This window comes from Sinocyclocheilus rhinocerous, unplaced genomic scaffold (assembly GCF_001515625.1).
Source record: "Sinocyclocheilus rhinocerous isolate Xijiao unplaced genomic scaffold, SAMN03320098_v1.1 scaffold697, whole genome shotgun sequence".
Taxonomy (NCBI): Eukaryota; Metazoa; Chordata; class Actinopteri; order Cypriniformes; family Cyprinidae; genus Sinocyclocheilus; species Sinocyclocheilus rhinocerous.
In genome coordinates, this window is record NW_015664033.1 from 1,420,901 (window position 1) to 1,439,908 (window position 19,008).

The window sequence follows — 19,008 nt, forward strand, 5'->3', positions numbered from 1 at the left end:
TACACACACAAATGTCTTAAATCAGTCAGTTTTATTGAAAATACAGAGAGGCAACAGAAATGATTATGACCTAACACACACACACACAATTGTGTAGCATTTGTACAGATTACAGTAGATTCCCGTATCCTAAAAAGTTCTTGAAAAAATATCTGTTCTGTATTACTCAAAAATAATGAATTCAGTTATTCAGTAGCATTATTGAAATGACAAGGACTGGCACAGATAAAAATGACCTGAAAGTATTTTGGACACAAGCTCGGCCCATCCCTGAATTTTAATAAACAAGTACATTGTTTATTACCATATGAAACTAATTGAAAAGCTTAAAGACAGTTTTTCTATGACAGTAGCTCTAAACAAGTAATATTTACATCTTTGCAGACCTTTTCTAGTTTGTTATTCTCATTACCTACCAACTATAAAGACTAACATAGACATATTTCACATACTACAGCTTCAATTTCTGCGACCACTGCTTAGTTTAACCCAATTTATCTACACATAATTCTTGCTTGGTGCAGAGGCGCTGTTGCTGTAGTATTTGGCGGCTCCGCCGGATCCTCCGGAGCGGGGTCTGCTGAAGCAGCACAGCAAGCCTCCGGCCAGCAGGAGCAGGACTCCTCCTCCCCAGCCCACAAAGATACAGGCTCCCAGCTCTCTCTTATGAGATTGGGCTACCAGTGGATTGTTGAAATCGCGCACGACATTATGAGCGGCCCAGCTGACGGGGATGATCAGCAACAAGCCGGCGAGGATCAGCCCAATGGCGGACACCAGACTCACTTTGGGTTTGACTTCTTCGTTGTCGATGCAGGTGGTGAAGTCGGCGCCGGCGCACAGAACGAGCAGGGACAGGACAGTGAGCATGCAGCCGATGATGGTCATGGCACGGGCCGCTTGGAGGTCAGAGCCCAGGATGAGCAGCGAGTCGTAAGCTTTACACTGCTGCTGTCCGGTACTCTGAACCACACACTCCATCCACAAGCCCTCTTCCTGAACCTGTGCGGCAAAGGAAAAATATGAAATATACCTTCTTATCCATAGAATTTCATCAGCATCCTTTAAAGAATATTCTTTCTACCGCGGAACATGAAATGACTTTGCAGTTTTGGAAATAATATGAATAAATGTGACCCTGGACCACAAAACCAGTCATAAGGGTCAATTTCGAAATTGAGATTTATACATCATCTGAAAGCTGAATAAATAAGCTTTCAATTGATGTATGGTTTGTTAGGATAGCACAATATTTGGTCGAGATACAACTATTTGAAAATCTGGAATCTGAGGGTGCAAAAAAATCTAAATATTGAGAAAATTGCCTTTAAAGTTGTCCAAATTAAGTTCTTAGCAATGCATATTACTAATCAAAAATTAAGTTTTAATATATTTACAGTAGGAAATTTACAAAATATCTTCATGGAACATGATCTTTACTTAATATCCTAATGATTTTTGGCATAAAAGAAAAATCAATAATTTTGACCCATACAATGTATTTTTGGCTATTGCTACAAATATAGCCCAGCGACTTAAGACTGGTTTTGTGCTCCAGGGTCACAAATTATGATTAAGTTTTATATCTGTGCACTGCACAAACATACACATTTATTCTTTGAATTGAACTTTTTGAAATTGCAGCAATGGTTTACCTGTGCAGTGATAATGTTCTGACCAATAAAAGCAGAAACCTTCCATCTTGGAACAGCAATGGTCACAACCGCTGCAATGAGACCTAAAATTCCCAGTGCCATACACACGATCTGTACACCAGACGAGCCCATTCTGAAAGAGGAATAAAGGAGATTAAATAATAATAATAATACATTAGAAAAATATTATTGATGCTCTCAGTTTGGAAATAGTGTTAAAACTAAAAGTAAAGCAAACAAAGAAAAAACGCACACTCTGCAAAAGCAGTAGGCTAGTGAAGATAGTGGTTTTGAATCCTTCCTGTTTGCGTCATGGTATATTTTGTAAGACATATTCTAAACTAGTTCTTATGCATTTGCACATAAACTCAATGGCTCCTCCCTTTAGACAGGTCCATACAGGAATTTATATCTCAGGGCTGCAGCGGGAAAAAAAACAACATCTCTAAGAAAACCCACATCATGAAGCAAGCCTCAAGTCTCAACAGGTCCTAAAATCTGCTTTTAGCTACATTTGTTACGTAACTGCCACTCCCTGAGAGGGGTCTCGGGTACCGCGTGTTCTATTCTATTCTATTCTTTAATAATAAACACTGAGTACCTTTTCAGTGAACTGCTCGTTTTTCGTACACTCGCCCCCGAATGCCTGTGGCTTTCTCACTGAACTTCTCTTGTATCTCCTCAGGGTTTGCTCGTGGCTGATTCATAAAACTACTGTTAGAATGTGTGGACTGCACGTAAGACCCTGTAGTCCACTATAGTGCACTGCATTGTCTTCCTACTCGGCACTAACAAAGCGCAATGGATCGGTGAGGAGCTAGAGAAGGTGACCAGGTGGTGCGTTGGCACCAGCAAAATGACTAACGGTAATTGTGGCTGTTTTAGTTGACGGTGAATCATTCAGCAGCTCTCTGAGCGATTAACATGCTGTCCAGCTCCTCCAAAATTGTATTCTTTCCGTCTACGCAATGATAATTCTGCTCATGAATGAGTGAGGAATTTTGCTTTTTTTTTGTCTGCATGCTGTCCAGGATTCAGGCCAGTAATATTCTAACATAACAATGAACAAACAGATAGAAGTCCATTGTGAATCCCAACACTTTACAATATGGCGTGCTTCAAGAAATGTTGTAATATGTAATGAATTATATGTGTTGTTACATACAAAGGCAACATGATAAATATTAACAATGTCATACACCTAACAAATAATAGAGTTAATGTCCTTCTAAACATTGATATCTGCTAGGTCTTCCTCAAAATAGTTGAAGTCTGAAAACAAAAAGGCACCACCCTGTAACCTCATGTAAGCTGTCTGATTTATTGCTTTACTTTTTTCTACTTATTTATTTTTTCATTTCACATAAAATATATTTTGAATTTGATTTATATGATTTTTTTTTTAAACTAATCATTTAACATTTTCAGATATTTTTTTAATATAACCTCGCTGTTTGTTTTAATAGATAATTTTTCGCAAAGAGTAAAAAGTTTGAACTTTACCTTTTATTGTAGCTCTTTGAAGAAAATTCTCTGCAAGTTTCCTCTTGTTTTTGGATGAAGTCTTTTAAGTTAGTCTCCCACCTTACCAAACTGTTACCTCTAATGAAGGTGGTGTGATGTGAGGATGCATTTGTAGAGGAATGCAATGGGTGGGGTAGAAATGAGACAGAGGCAGGTTGGTAAAGAGGAAAAGGCCAGACTGGACTTGTTCTTTTTCTCCCTGCTGCTTTCTTTACCCCTTTTTATTTCACCTTAAACTTTTTAGATAGAGAAGGTCTGTCTTTGATATTTTTTCTTTGTTTAAAAATGTCATAAAGAATGAACTCAGGTGATAAACTAGTTTTGAAATACTTTTTATTTTTTTGATGTGTTAAAAATAAATGGTATTCATTTATGTACACTGATATTATCATCACATTCACATACATCACGTTACCATGCTACTCAATGGAAATATTCGCTCTTGGAGGTCGGACATCATGATACTATGAATCATAAAGCCTCTGAAACTTCTGTCATAATCATAATGACATCTCAGAAACAACCTCATACTCTCCTCATAAGCTCTTCCCAGTCACCGTCGAAACCACACATGATGAATAGATGCTGTCACAAGTTAGAGTGGGTGGGGTTTCAATTGTGAAACATCGGGAATGGGAGACACAATAATAACAGAGCTGTGTGATGCAAGGATTGATTCATTTAAAAACTATGTATAAGAGATTGGACAAAATAGATAGGAGGTCCGTAGTGAAAAAATATACTAAATGTATTTGAGACACATTTATTTCATGCTAAGTATACAAATGCATTTACATACTTATGTACTTAATAAAAATCCCCTGCAATTGTGATTTTGGTATACTAAACTGGTATACTTAAAGTCTGCTAAATTGGAACAACTAATTTTGTGCTTAATGCACTTTAATTGTGCTGAAGTCCAACTAAAGATATACTGAAGTATATTTGATTGTGCTAAAGTGGAACTATTGCAAGTATACTTAAGGTACTTTTTAATTATCTTGCATTTAAATACCGATATTATACAGAGATCATATAATCCTTATTAAGAATGATATTAAAACACATTAGGCATAATATTAAGAAATGTGTATTGTGCAATAAAGAAATAATCCAAATAAGTTTTATTATAATTTTATATAAGTAAGTCTTAAGTGATATGTAATAATGTCAATAAATGGATTTGAAGTATACTTATATGAAATAAGTGTATTTTGAATAAATTATGGCATAGTTTTTTTTTGTACTAGGGGTTTTGAGAAACTAAAATAGAGCCAGAAGAATCAATGGTATCATTCAGAAAGATCACGAGATGACTGGTCTCTCTCTTGTTCAGTGGCGGCTCTTGGGTTTTAAAATAGAGGAGGCACACTAATTGTATTGGTCTGGGATCCCTGCCGATTATTATTATTATTATTTGCTTAACCACTTTAAAATGGCTTTTTGGTTGCTTTTAGTCAGAAAACGTAAAGAAAACGACACACATACAGCAAGATAATATTAATTACATCAGCAGATTCGGCACATTCGCGATAGAAAAGCGGCACTTTCACGTTATGATATTACAACTGTGAAATTATAAACAAAAAATAAACATTCTGAGACATGAACTGAAATGAATTGCGAATTTTATTAACATTAAATCGTCCTCCTCCCATTTTCACTTCAAAATTATGGGGAAGCTGCGCCTCCCCTGCCTCCCCCGATGAGCCGCCACTGCTCTTGTTAGGTTTTTTGTGAACTTAAAAATATTGCTGATGAGGCACTGATAAATAATACACTAGGCTATATATGCACTTCTGATGCTGGACAAGAAAAATAAAATGAAGAAAAATCCAATGACAACAATGTCAGTTTTCCAGTTATTTGTCTTTTATTTTGTCAGTGCGTCTTTTTGGGAAAACAAACAAAAATAAAATGTATTCTTTTGCTGCATCTGACCAAAGAACAACTAACCATTTAAAAGATAAAAAAAAGCCATATGCAAACTTAATGATAGAGTTTTAGTTATGCCCGGCAATGTACTGATTGATAAAATATAAAGTAAAAAAAAAAAATAAATAAAAATTATAAAAAACTATAAATAAATCTAAACATGTATTTTTAACCTCTTTGCAGGTCATGTTGGTAAGTTAGGTTTTATGGTTTTGATAACTAGGCTATGACTTGTCCAGAAGATAGCAAAAAAAAAAAAAAAATCTAACCTGGTCTTGGTAAATATAAAAGCTGGCCAGTTGAGAAGTGCCCAAAAAACTCACTTAAACCAGCCGGGAAAAAACAACAACAATAAACTAGCTTAAAGGTCCCCTGAAATGCTAGAAACACGCAGCGTTACTCTTTGTGTTGACATCATTTTAAAGTGGTCATATTATGCGATTCAAATTTTTTCTTTCTCTTTGAAGTGTTACAAGCTCTTGGTGCATAAAGAAGATCTGTAAAGTTGCAAAGACTAAAGTCTCAAGTCTTTTTTCCTCAATGGAAAGCATATTTACACTGTTTGAATCGTTCCCTGTCCCCTATATAATGCACTACGTGCCACTGACTGTAGAGAAAATACTAATTCTATTAATATAATTAATATATATATATATATATTTTTTTTTAAGAATATGTATATTATTTATTTATTATGTTTATATTATTTATTATATTATTTTATGTATATATTGTATTTATTTATAATATTTATTTAGGCTATGTATATATTGTATGTATTAATTATCTATCTCTCTCTCTCTATTTATCCAATTGTGTATTATGTATTCATTTCTGAGGTAAAATTTGCTAGCTAAATAGGTGATTGTACTTCCCTTATTTGATAAATGATTTACAAGCTGTCGGCGAAGGCGTGATCTGCGAGCAGCTGACCGACGCCCCCTCTGAGCTGTTGATCCAATCGACGTTAAAACGCCGATGAAAGCGGTAAGAATTACGTGAAACATTGCTGATGTTCGCGCAGTAGTGAGGGCTCTTTAAATTTTGGCGCTGTTGTGAAGACGCATGTCACGTGACAACATCAACATGGCGGATGTAGTACGTCCGAATTCCATTCATACTACTCTCATTCATACTATATAGAACGTACTTTTTTAACGGTCGAGTAGTACGTTCAAATTCAAATGTAGTACCTACTAAGCAGTATGCGATTTCGGACGCACCCATAGTTTCTATTTATAACACGTGTTTAAATCACGTGGTTGCGCAATGTAGCCAATCACAGACTCAGCTGTTGTTTTCTGGAACGCAATGGCCAATCAGAGGTGATTAAGTTAGAATCTACTCACCACAGTGCTGAAATTGCGTGCTCACGAATCCTCTCATTTTAACACACGAAGTGTAGACACTGTGAAAGATTCATTGTGCATATATTTAATGTGTTATAACAGAGCTTTATGAGATCGCGATTAACTGAGATTAACAACTTTTAGTGATAATAAAGGAAGCGCTGCTCGCATTCTGCCATGCCAAACCATGCACGCAGCAGCACATGCTTGCTTTTCTTTTAAAAATAACAGTGGTTTGTGATTGTGAATGTTGATGCTTAGCCTAAATAACAAATATTTTATCGGGAGCATTTATGCTGGTATGTTGTGGAGCTTAGGAGATGTTACAGAACCATTTCATGTACATTTCTTCGATGTAGCCTACTGAAAAAAATCTATATTTTACTTTTATGCGGGCGGGAGCGGGACAAAACATGAATGTCGCGGGCTGGAGCGGGACCAGATAAGATATATTTCTAAGGGAGCGGGACTGGAAAATCCGTCCCGCGCAGGTCTCTACTTCAAAGCTTTATCACCCAAATGAAACTTAGACTGAATCTGACCAGTCATACTTTGTTTAACTAATATCGCGCATATGTGTGTTTGTAATGGCAGTGCTACTTGCAAAAGGGAAACTCTCAAGAAAAGGAGGTGCGGTGTTCCGTAACGTCTATAGAGGGCGCTGGTGTGTTAGAAAATGATCCTGTAGGTAGGGGAAATATGAACAAACCTGTCATCAAACAGTTAATGTTAATGACAACGTGAGCACCTCGATATAATAATGTGGCCTTGAGCTATTATCTAGCATAATGCTATAGTTCCTAAATCTAAAGTACATTATAAGCGCCAGCAATTTCATAGTATGTGAACATCCCCTCTCCTTTTTTCACCTCATTGACGTCATGGCTTGGACGGAGCTCTGGAAATGAGATGTGTGTGAACACTAGCCAATGAGCGACCACACCCTCAGTTCAAATGTGAGATGTAAGCCAATCATCTCCCTGCATTTACAAGCGGAGGCGGGTCCTATCAACCTCCGTTGATTTCGCTCTTCACAAACACGGTCTTTTTTAAAGTTCCGTAGACGATGAGAGAAAGGGGGTTGTGAGGTTACGGAAAATAGGGACAGTTTGAATGTCTTTAATGCTCGTGGGGCATAAAGAGAATCAAAATAAGAGACGAAGGGGTATATCTGGGCGTTTTTGTATCATATTAACAGTTTCCTGGTGTTTAAATACGGGTAGGCAATAGCTAGCGCCATCGGCTAACGGCGTTAGCAGCTAGCGATCAACCAAACGACAAAGGAAATATAGCCAGTAAATCCACATTTCCATAACGATATCTTTTATACGCTTTGCTTATTCGGATTGGGGGCTTATTTTTTGACCAATCACCAAGATAGCAGAAAACGGCAGACTCGACCTTTTTGAATAAACCCGACAAAAATCCACTAAAATGGCGGAGCCGGACAAATTAAACATTGACTCCATAATACAGCGTCTCCTGGAAGGTGAGAACTTCTCTGCACATCTTTTAATTATTAAATGTTGTTCTGGAATGAAATACGTAAAACCAACAAATACTTGTGTATATATATATATGTGTGCTTGTATTGAATATGTGTCATATTATAGAATAATTGTGAGCATATTTGTGTCCTGAAAAAGCCGGGGGAAGTGGAGCGAATTAGCAGTTGCTAGCCAACCAGTCTACACTAATTTACTAAAACTCTGCCCGGGAGTTTTATAGCCAGAATCTCATAGCTATCATTACAAAAACCGATATAGCTGACAATTGCATGCGCTCTTTTTTCTTATTCTCATTATTTTAAGGTCATGAGCCGATGTGAGCGGAAATTCGGCCAGTATTTCATTCAATGACTACTGGTGTGCTTTAAGTGATTTACATTTCTGTCTCTGTCCAGTTCACATCTTCTGTTTGGTTACCTTCCATTTTAGCAGGGGAAGTCCTGTGCCTAATTAAAATCGGCAGCAATAGGATTACTCTAACTAATGAGGATGTAGTTAGTGGAGGTGTAGTACCAAGTGATCCTCACAATAGATGCCCTCAAAACATGGCATAAACCGTGGAAGACGTGATTATTTTCAATGTTTTTCAATGTTGCTGAGGAGAGTCTGGATTTAAACATTTACATTTTCTGTGAATAAAATAAACATTTAGTGATTTGCAGTTACTCTGCTTTAGCTTTGGTTGCTTTAGCCCTTAGATATGTTTTCCTGAGAGTCCTGCTTGTTGTATGGTAGATGATGATTACTGGGTTTGGTTTTATTGCCTGTTTAGGGACTTAATTGCATAGTCCTGTAAACATGGTCGATCCAGGCTAATTTACAGAGTAATATCATATTAGATGGTGCCACAGAGTTTCAACGTTTTGGAAGCCCTTTCATCACTCTTAAAGGGGTCATATGATGCGATTTCATTTTTTCCTTTCTCTTTAGAGAGTTACAAGCTCTTGGTGCATAAAGAAGATCTGTAAAGTTGCAAAGACTAAAGTCTCAAATCCAAAGAAATATTCTTTATAAAAGTTAAGAGTTAACCTCACCTACCTAAACAAGACGAGACATTTTTCTGTAATATGATTTACAATTCGAAGTTGATTTCTACTAAGTGGAAGTATACTATTTGCAGATTCTAAATGTGAAATATACTGAACAGTTGTATTATAAACGCTTAAGGTTTGGAAAAAGTAAGTATGTAGCCTCATAAGACATTGGAAACTGTTTTTTTTTTTTTGGCATATTGTCCCTTTAGCTGCACTAGAAATGCTTTTCGTACTTAATGCTTACTGATGCCTACTGAGGGTAAACATTGCGAAGCTTAGCACAGATGGGCTTAATAAACCTAAGCAAGCAGTTTATCAAATATCTGAATCACATCAAGCATGTGTGTTGCATAACATGAATCCTTTAGGCCTTCCAAACTATGTACCATTTTTCCAGCCGTTTCCGTAGCAAAGGAAGTTGTGCGTAAGGTCATAAGCAGGCCCACACGGCATTGTAGTTTCTGCAGAATTGATCATTCAATTTTTTTTTACAAATCTCCACCTCTTGTGTATTATTATTTTAATAGATATTTTTGGTTCAGGTTAACAGATTTTATCATACTTTAATTAAATGTATTTACAAATTCTGTGTGGGCCTGATGTGATGTGAGGTCTGATGCTGGTGGGTCATTTGAGCTGCTGGACAGAATTGAGACTTTATTTACTTGGCAAGAAACTGAATGTCTTTTTCCCAGTATTTTTCATATGTGAGAAAAGGGAAAGAAACACACACAATTTAAATATAGTCACAAAGACCTACAAAGATAACAGATTTCCACATACACCGGACCTTTTGGCTTTAGGTCCTGTTGGCTGCATGGCTGTGTAAACCTATTTTTTTTCTGCAAATTGCAGTAAAAAAAAATAAACAAGCCTGATAATAGTTGTATTTATATCTCCTTATGTAATCCTGCTGTCCTTTTTCCCCTTAGAGCTTGATGCCTCCGTCCAAAGTCCTGATTCTCCTGAGGATCTTATTTTTATTTGATGGCTGCTCTTCAAATCACACAGATATCGTGTATTATGATACACAGATATTATGAAGATATTTTTACTTATTTTGTCTTCGATTTTTAGGGTAGGGAAAAAATGCGTTGCTCTGACCTTGCAGGGATGGTCAGTCTTTGTATGCAGGCAGGTTGCACTCAAGACACAAGTGCAGTACGGTGAACGAGTGTTGTCCTATTTACCAAAGTTTTCTTGTGTACATGGGTTACTGTGCCTGTAGGTTGGAAATAATTACAAGAAGTTACATAACTTAATCCTCTCTTTTAATGAACACAGCGGTGCCTCTTCTTACAGGCAGTACCCTTTTTTTTTTTTTTCGGATCCCAACACTTGTTCTGTGGAATGTTTAGAGATTCCAGCTTTGAAGTCTAGATCCTTTTGGTTCATGCTGTTCTGTACTGCTGCGCTGTTGTGCCTGAAGCCTCATGGCCAACCAACGGAAAATCAATTGTACTGATTACAGGTGGCGTGAAGGAAACATTTGCGCACAGACCGGTGCTTTTTTTTTTTTTTTGCTGGTTGCTGTTTGCCCAGCATGTGCTATCGTTTGTCGTTCTGTTGAGGTGTCACATAAATAAGTTGTTTTCTTCTCCTCAGATTGTCCCTTTATCTCATTGCCTCATTGGATTTAAGTGTGGAGGGAATCACCTCTGAGAACCTGAAGCGTTTGAGGCAAAACGCATGGATGTCCGTGTGACGAGCATGTGCGTGCCAAACCGATTAAGCGCTGGACTTTTAGCATGTCATTTCATGTATTTCCCCATAGCATGACACTGCTAGATGCACACTTGTAGTTAACTTTGATTGATTCCCTTTGTTGTTCTCTGCACTGCTTTCTCTTTGATAAGAAACTTAACACACCTACCAGCTACAGTTCGAGAGGTTTATTTGATTGTTTATCAACCAAGTACACCCCCATTTTTGTGGGCGGTTGAACTGTTCCCTGCACTACCTTTTATTTATGGAATTTAGCACACCTAACTTTGCACACCTACTGCTTATCGTTTGAGTGGTTTATTTGCTTGTTTGTCATCGGTCCACCCCCTCCCTTGTGTTGGGTCTAAGCTCTGTGATGCTTATTGGTCCCCGTGACTAACTTTAGAGCAAGTGCTGTTAGGGCATTAGCCGGCCTTAATCTGGTTTTAAAGTGACGAGCGGCAGGATCCTATTTATACCCACTTTTCACTGACTGAGCCGATGGGTTTCCGGTCACTGTCCAGGCCCTCAGATCACTCATCTGCAGCCTGAGACCTTAAAGGCCTTCTTTCAAGTGACCCCACCTAACTGTTAGACTGGTGTGCGTTTGGTATGCGTCATCTGATTTGTTTGTTAAAAAGTTCTCTATTAAAACGAAGCTGCGGTATTTAACGTCAGTTATCAGTTACCAAAAATGCGAAGTGGTTGTTCCACAATATGGAAGTCAAATTCGGTTTATTGTCTTTCCTTTACAGGGCAAGGCAGAAAGTGAAATGTAGCTTCCCAGGTGACTTGGCTACAAACATAGACTATTCGTGACAAACAATTATCCATTATCATCAGTGTGCACAAACAATAAACCTGAGGCAAGATAAATATAGAGCTTATCTACAAATAAGCAGCACGGCATGGATGTCAAACACACTAGTTAATTCAGCACTACGTACAGATTAAAATAAAGGAAAAGTAACAATACTTTCCATCAACATTTACAATACAAAATACAAGTCTTTCTGCAGGATTATAAGTATCAAATAGATTCCGTGCTTGAGTGCCATCACGTGCATATTTGCTTGCATGCTGATGTAATACAGTTACACTACTGTTAAAAAATTGAGTTTTTTAAAAATGTTTTTGAAAAGGGGGAAAAAAACTCATGCTCTCCAATGCTGTATTTGATGAAATACAGTAAAAACATAAATTGCAATTTAAATAGATTTTTTTATTTTAATATATCTTAATGTATTTTATTTATTTCAGTGATTGCAAAGCTGAATTTTCAGCATCATTACTCCAGTCTTCAGTGTCACATGATCCTTCAGAAATCATTCTAATGTGCTGATTTATTGCTCAAGAAACATTTCTTGCTTTTAATGCTGAAAACTGTTGTATTGCTTAATTTATATAATTTGTGGAAATCTTAATACAGTTTTCATTTTTAATGAATGGAAAGTTCAAAGAACAGCATTTATTTGAAATGGGGGGTCTTTTTTGTAACATTATTAATGTCTTTACTCTTTACTATTGCTTTTGGCCAATTTAATGCATCCTTGCTGAATAAAAGTGTGAATTTCTTTCAAATCTAACTGACCCCAAACTTTTGAATTAGTGCTGGGCGGTATGACCAAAAATTTATATCACTGTATTTTTCAAAATTATACCGGTTTCACGGTACATGACGGTATTTTTTTTTCATGCATGACCAGGTGTTAACCATATTTTCTACTGATTGAGAGAGGAAATACTGCAGTATATTGACTTAGAATGCCCTATTTTACTGTCACGATGAGTGAATATTGTCAAAAAATACCACACTAAATAGTGACTAAACACGACCCCTTTTAATACGTTAACCAGGAGTCACTCTCATTTATAATCACAGCATCGTCTGATAAAATCAACATGCATCTAAACAGTGCAACAGTGAAAAGGGACCCCTTTCAAACAGTGTCGCGTTCCGAACGTTGTTTTAACGACATGCATGCATAACGTATTGCGGTATTTTAAAAATTCATATCATAACAAAAATAAACACCGGTATTCGGTATGTACCGGTATACCGCCCAGCACTATTTTGAATGGTAGTGTACATCCATGAATGGGCCAAAAGCATAACTTGATAATTTCCTGCCTTGGTGAATAGTGATTGCTGTCATTTAAGTATCAATATTTATTAATTTTTCACATTTTAATTGGATGTTCATTACTATATTAGTATGTTAAAAATATACCAGTTGTTGCTTGGGTATTGAAAACTGATATTGAGAATTATGAAGTAACACATGACAAACTGATTACATGTATTTTTCACTGTGAAGGATTGTGCTGTAAATGTCTTTAAACAGCTGCGCAAATGTGTATTCAGGGTGGATGAACATTGAGTCAGCCAGCTGCTTCTCTCTGTGGACCTTCATATTAATTGAGACATCTTCTGTGCTGCTGGTTTAAATTGGTAGAGATGGCTGGATGCAAAGAAGCATGTTTTGTTTTCCAGCGTTTGTCCTGCACTGTGAAACTCTTTTGGCAGTCGCATTGTTCAGTTTGTTTGAAGTGGGCATTGTGATGTCATAAAAATTTTTTTTTTTTCACTGTCGACTATGTGTCCTTGGTTAATCTGTGTGAAACCTCATGCTTTAAACATTTATTTAGAGGTGTAGGCTGGTTGGATCGATTTTGTGAATGTGCACAAATAAGCCATCTCTCAAATCCTTGCATAACTGCCTGATTATGTGAGTCACCGGCATACGCTCAGTACTGTAATTCTTGCCTGAAGCCAGCCATGTGAAATGTATATTTAAAACCCAGCAACTGCTTGAATACAACTGCGGGGCTGCCTCTGGGTCTTTTATCTTTCCTTTCCGAACATCCCATACACATATATGCCACTTCTGATGTATGGCCAGTGTGACTTCGGAGACGTCATTTACAGCCCTGTCCAAAGAGACTGCAATATTTCTCCTCTCCAGATACATCCTGTGCTCTTTCTTTCATCCGCTGCTGCCAGCTAAACCCCCTGAACAGCGTGTCATGCAGCCAGTCTAAAAGGGCATGTTTGAATAAAACCGCAGGTCTGCGTTCTGTGAGATGACAGTCTGTTTAGACCCTGCAAGCCTTCTCTGTCACAGTGCAGCAGCAAATCTCTTGTATTTTTTTTTTTAAGTGACTGCAAGGATAAGTACAGAATCTGTTGACCCATGTTTGGTTGTTTTGTTTGTCATGAATATTTGATTCTATCTGAAGTTCAGTTGCACATGATCTTCAAAACTGGTCAGAGATTACTCAGAGGAGAGCTCTTTAAACTGTATTGTGGTTGTTAAAAGCCATATGTGCAGCGGTTGTGTTAGTGTGCATTTGACAAATACTAAGGAATGCTTAAACAAACCTGCTAAATTCTGTAAATGGCTTTGCAGAATCAAATGAGGTTGGCGTGCATGCTTGAGCCGAGACACATGATATGGAGTTTAAGTGCACTGATGCCTGTGCGTCACTAGTCTGTACATCCCATCATTTCAGAGAGCCTCTTGAGTCGAGTTTATCATCCTCTAGATCTTCCTCCTAGCTTTTAAAGCACTTATTGGGTCTAATCTGTCACATTTGCTTTTTTGTTTGGCTAATTTCCTGCTTCTCATTTTGTCCCCTCTGTTTGTTTGTGTTTTTCCAGTTAAAGGCTCCAGGCCAGGCAAGAACGTACAGCTGACAGAGAGCGAAATCCGTGGCCTCTGTCTCAAATCTCGGGAAATTTTCCTGAGCCAGCCAATTCTGCTGGAGCTGGAAGCACCGCTCAAGATATGCGGTGAGTATGTTTGTCCTACAGGCTTCCCACTAGGGATGGGTACTGAAACCCGGTATTTAATCGGTCCCGGGGCTAAATTATGAAAGACCGGAGTATCGATAAGCTCTGACGTTAACGGAGAAATTAAGAAAACAGAATCAGCTCAGTCGGTGATTGTTGTAAAATGCCGTCTTACTGTTGCTAAATTGACATGTTTGATAATAAAACGTTGAAAGCACAATCTGCACAAGAGACAAATCAGATGAGCGGTGGGCGGAGACTGCTTTAGGCCACAGAGTGCTGAGTTCTGACAGGCTGCATCAGAGCCAAATAGCGCGTTTCAAAATTAAGTTCTTTTATCGGCAAATCGGTTTTGAAAATAACCGATACCGATAATCATAAAAATGCTTAATATCGGAGCCGATAATCGGCCAGGCCGATAATCGGTCGACCCCTAGTATGTATGTATGTATGTATGTATGTATGTATATATATATATATAACAAAAAGTACCGATAAGAATACCGTTAAAGTACCGAATCGATAAGCAGTATCGGTAAGAGTAGTACTACTGTTAAAACCTTAACGATACCCATCCCTACTTCCCACCTTCATAGAAACCTGGAAGAAAAAGGAATTCATGTCCTGATTTGTGGAGCTTCATGTATTAAACAAAATTGTTCTGTTGTCTCTGCAGGTGACGTTCATGGTCAGTACTATGACCTCCTTCGTCTCTTTGAGTATGGCGGCTTTCCTCCTGAGAGCAACTATTTGTTCCTGGGGGACTATGTGGACAGAGGGAAACAGTCTCTAGAGACCATCTGCCTCCTGTTGGCCTACAAAGTCAAATATCCTGAAAACTTCTTCCTGCTGCGTGGCAACCATGAGTGTGCCTCTATCAACCGTATATATGGCTTCTATGATGAGTGTGAGTAGAATTTGATCTCTTACAACTACATTACCACTAATGACACCTTTCCATATACATATTTCATAGTTTTAAATGCTAATTAAGCTGGTTTTTCCAATCTCTTCAGGTAAGCGACGGTATAACATTAAGCTGTGGAAGACTTTCACAGACTGTTTCAACTGTTTACCTGTGGCTGCCATTGTAGACGAGAAGATCTTCTGTTGCCACGGAGGTAAGTGCAGGCAGAGGTCTTTTGTCCCCATGGCAATTTTAATGTTCTGTCACAACTCCTCTATTGACTTTGCAATTTCCCTGGAGAAGTTAAAATATAGCTGTTCATAGCCATATCACTGGGAGACCATAAAGTTTGGTTCATTTGATTGGCACAAACTCAGGGACACACCAGGGGACTTACTAAACGGGGTTTAGCATACACTGCATTTGAACTGCAGTTTGGTTTTGCAGAAGACGTGGGAGCAGTCTACTCTGGAAATGAACTGTAATCTGGAAATGAACTGTGATCTGCTTAGCAAATGAAGTGCAGTAAATATGGACCACTGTAAACATAAAAGCCCATATGGAGTGCTTGCATAAAGATGCTAAGGTTATTTTTTATTACTTCAAGCTGCTTAAATGTGAGGTGTTCACTAGAACTGTTTGTCATGAATGCATATGTGGGGGAAACGACAGACAACCAGCATTTCCTGCAAAGCTTATCTACCACAGCCGCAGCAGAAGAAATCATATTTTAGTTTTGAATGTGCAGTCTGAATTTAATTGAGTTGCCTTTACTGTCTGCACTCAAAAACAATGCAGGAAATGTACTGACACTAGTCTGATTCCCCCCAAAAAACAAACTTATTTTAATTAATCCCATAAATGTAACATTTGACTTGCTTATTGAACCACAAGAATTCACTTTTAGACATGTATTGCAGCAAGAAATATGAATACGATATTTAATAAAATATTTGTACTAAATTTTTGTAATCTTTTCTTTATTATAATACATTTTAAAACTTGATAGCAAGTTTTTTTTAGTTTTTTTTTTAAGGAACTCTGCAGACAACATTAAGTCATTACATTTATCTTTCTCACCAATTCATGCTGATGAAAGATTGTGTCATTATTACAACTTTTTTTCATCTTGTTAGTAATGATGTTCTGTTTACAGATTTAATGCCATTTTCTTGTGGTGTTTTGCAGCCCACAGCGTCTGGATGCTGCTTGGCAAATTGTTTTTAAGTTGCTCCCTAGAAGTGCACTGTGAAACATAATGAATTGTTTTCCGCTCCAGGCCTCTCTCCAGACCTGCAGTCAATGGAGCAGGTGCGGCGCGTCATGCGGCCCACGGACGTACCGGACCAGGGGCTGCTGTGTGACCTGCTTTGGGCCGACCCAGACAAAGACGTGCTGGGTTGGGGAGAGAATGACCGAGGCGTGTCCTTCACCTTTGGTGCAGACGTGGTGGCCAAATTCCTTCACAAACATGACATGGACCTAATATGCAGGGCACATCAGGTTAGTTTATGCTCTGTGGTGGTAGGAATGTTTCCATAAAGCATTGCCGCGTTAAAAGACTCTTCTAAATGTGACGTTATCTTCTTGTGCAGGTGGTGGAGGACGGTTATGAGTTTTTCGCGAAGAGACAGTTAGTCACTCTGTTCTCTGCTCCTAACTACTGTGGCGAGTTTGATAACGCTGGGGCCATGATGAGTGTGGATGAGACACTCATGTGTTCCTTCCAGGTAAGAGAAGAAGAGCTGTCATTTTCCTCCCTCTCTTTTGCCTTTACCTGATTACAAGGCTTTTCAGTTTCTCTGCAAATGCATCAAGTATACTTGCGTGTAATAGGTCTGGCCAGCTTCCTCTGTAGATTTGCATTAGATCATCTTTTGAAGGTTGTTCTCTACAGTGACTCTGTTCTGTTTCAAAAAGGTAGTGCACTACCAACAGATGCTTTTTACTCTCAGTACAAAGCTAAAAAAGCTTGGCTCCTTAATCATGCTGCCATGTAAGATACAGTGGGTACGGAAAGTATTCAGACCCCCTTAAATTTTTCACTCTTTGTTATATTGCAGCCATTTGCTAAAATCATTTAAGTTAATTTTTTTTCCTCAATGTACACACAGCACCCCATATTGACAGAAAAACACAGAATTGTTGACATTTTTGCAGATTTATTAAAAAAAAAAATCTGAAATATCTCATGGTTCTAAGTATTCAGACCCTTCTAAATGTGCAGTAACATTTCGCAGGCAAAAAAGCTCTGTTGTCAATGTTGTAACACGGTTTTTAATCCATTTAGTTTAGTCATTTCAGGAAAGTCTTTACTTTCTATTTTTAATTCTAAATTATAATTTTATAGACCAACTTGGACCATTGAGAAATCTGTGTGGGGAAATAATTTGGGTATTTCCCTTGAATACATTTAGAAATAATTGGATTTTGTCTGTGAAAATTAGCCAAACAATGGTTTAAAAAAACCTTGAGGTGTAAGAAACCCTATAATATACTGCAGTAAAATCAGTGGGGGGAAAAAGTCCCAGTATTGTAATTTTTTTTGGTGTAACAACTTAAAGCCTATATATATATATATATATAATGCATTAAAAGTAGATTTAATGCATTAATTATGCCTTGTAATGCACCTTATAATGCATTGTACAATCTCACGAATAATTGTAACCAGAGTTAATGCATTATAACACTTATCAATTCATTATTTTGAATGCTTTTAAATTTAGTTATAATTATTTGCGACGATAATTTTATACCCTTTAATAGCCCTTTATAATGCATTGCACATAACGTTTTGGTAAAGTAAAGTGTTACCATTTTTTTTGTGATTTAAATTAGTTGATTTTTAAATGATCCAATTCTATGAAGTGTTTATGGAGTTTTAAAAAAATACCCAATATTTGTTTGTTTAAACTTATTGGATTTAAGATTTTCAACAGTTTCACATTAGCATATGTTGCTGTCAGTTGTGAGTCAAGTGCCTCATGTTGAGTGTCCTTAGTAGGCAGCTTCCTATGTAGGCAGCTCAGTATTGCTAATGTTAAACTGTATTGAAATCAGTTGTTAGTCAAGTCTCCCGCACTGAGTTGTTGCCTATGTAGAGTGTTTTAAAATGGTCGATTGTGAGGTTCCATGACAGCCAGGATGGTCCCTGTGTAAGTAGCTCAGTTGGTTTTGAAACGGAGCTTCTGCATTGCTCACAGTATGTATTAAAGTGCTCTCTCTCTCTGTGGGCGGACATGTCTATATTCGGAAGTATGTTTGCTGTTGTGCGCCATTGCTTACTCTCGTCCTCTGTCTTTCTCTCAGATACTTAAGCCAGCTGATAAGAAGCTGTACTACGGTGGAGGAGGTGGAATGGGCTCAGGGCGTCCAGTCACCCCGCCGCGAAATTCAGCCAAGGGTGGAAAAGCCAAGAAATAACACCCGCTGGATGGCCCCTCCACCCCCAACGTCCTCTCTCTTGAAATTCCCTGTTCTGACCCCACTCTTTCTCTACCTCCCTTCTTTCTTTCCGTCTCCAAATGGCTGTAAAGCAAAACAGTACCCAGGGTTGAAGTCTTTTTCTCTCTTTTTTTTTTTTTTTTTTTTTTTTT

At 37.8% G+C, this 19,008-nt stretch overlaps 2 protein-coding genes across 2 annotated transcripts; one reads left to right on the plus strand and one right to left on the minus strand.

Annotated features, from left to right (window-relative positions):
* Window positions 1–12: 12 nt before the first annotated feature.
* LOC107729510 (claudin-4-like) lies at window positions 13–3,282 on the minus strand. The gene is made up of 3 exons (XM_016540051.1): window positions 3,159–3,282; window positions 1,656–1,788; window positions 13–1,002 (listed from the first exon to the last, which is right to left on the minus strand). The coding sequence occupies exons 2-3, from the start codon at window positions 1,785–1,787 to the stop codon at window positions 499–501; spliced, it is 636 nt and encodes a 211-aa protein (XP_016395537.1). The 5' UTR covers window position 1,788; window positions 3,159–3,282; the 3' UTR covers window positions 13–498.
* Window positions 3,283–7,461: 4,179 nt separating this feature from the next.
* Window positions 7,462–19,002, plus strand: LOC107729511 (serine/threonine-protein phosphatase alpha-2 isoform-like). The gene is made up of 7 exons (XM_016540052.1): window positions 7,462–7,952; window positions 14,371–14,502; window positions 15,179–15,409; window positions 15,519–15,623; window positions 16,689–16,912; window positions 17,005–17,139; window positions 18,722–19,002. Exons 1-7 carry the CDS (start codon window positions 7,898–7,900, stop codon window positions 18,833–18,835), a joined length of 996 nt encoding a protein of 331 aa, XP_016395538.1. The 5' UTR covers window positions 7,462–7,897; the 3' UTR covers window positions 18,836–19,002.
* Window positions 19,003–19,008: the final 6 nt, after the last annotated feature.

Coding starts and splice junctions, on each gene's coding strand:
- LOC107729511 (XM_016540052.1), top strand. CDS start 7,898: ATGGCGGAGCCGGACAAATTAAACATTGACTCCATAATACAGCGTCTC. Junction 14,503..15,178: donor AGCACCGCTCAAGATATGCG/GTGAGTATGTTT, acceptor TTGTCTCTGCAG/GTGACGTTCATGGTCAGTAC. Junction 15,410..15,518: donor ATATGGCTTCTATGATGAGT/GTGAGTAGAATT, acceptor CAATCTCTTCAG/GTAAGCGACGGTATAACATT.
- LOC107729510 (XM_016540051.1), bottom strand. CDS start 1,787: ATGGGCTCGTCTGGTGTACAGATCGTGTGTATGGCACTGGGAATTTTA. Junction 1,003..1,655: donor AGAACATTATCACTGCACAG/GTAAACCATTGC, acceptor TTTGCCGCACAG/GTTCAGGAAGAGGGCTTGTG.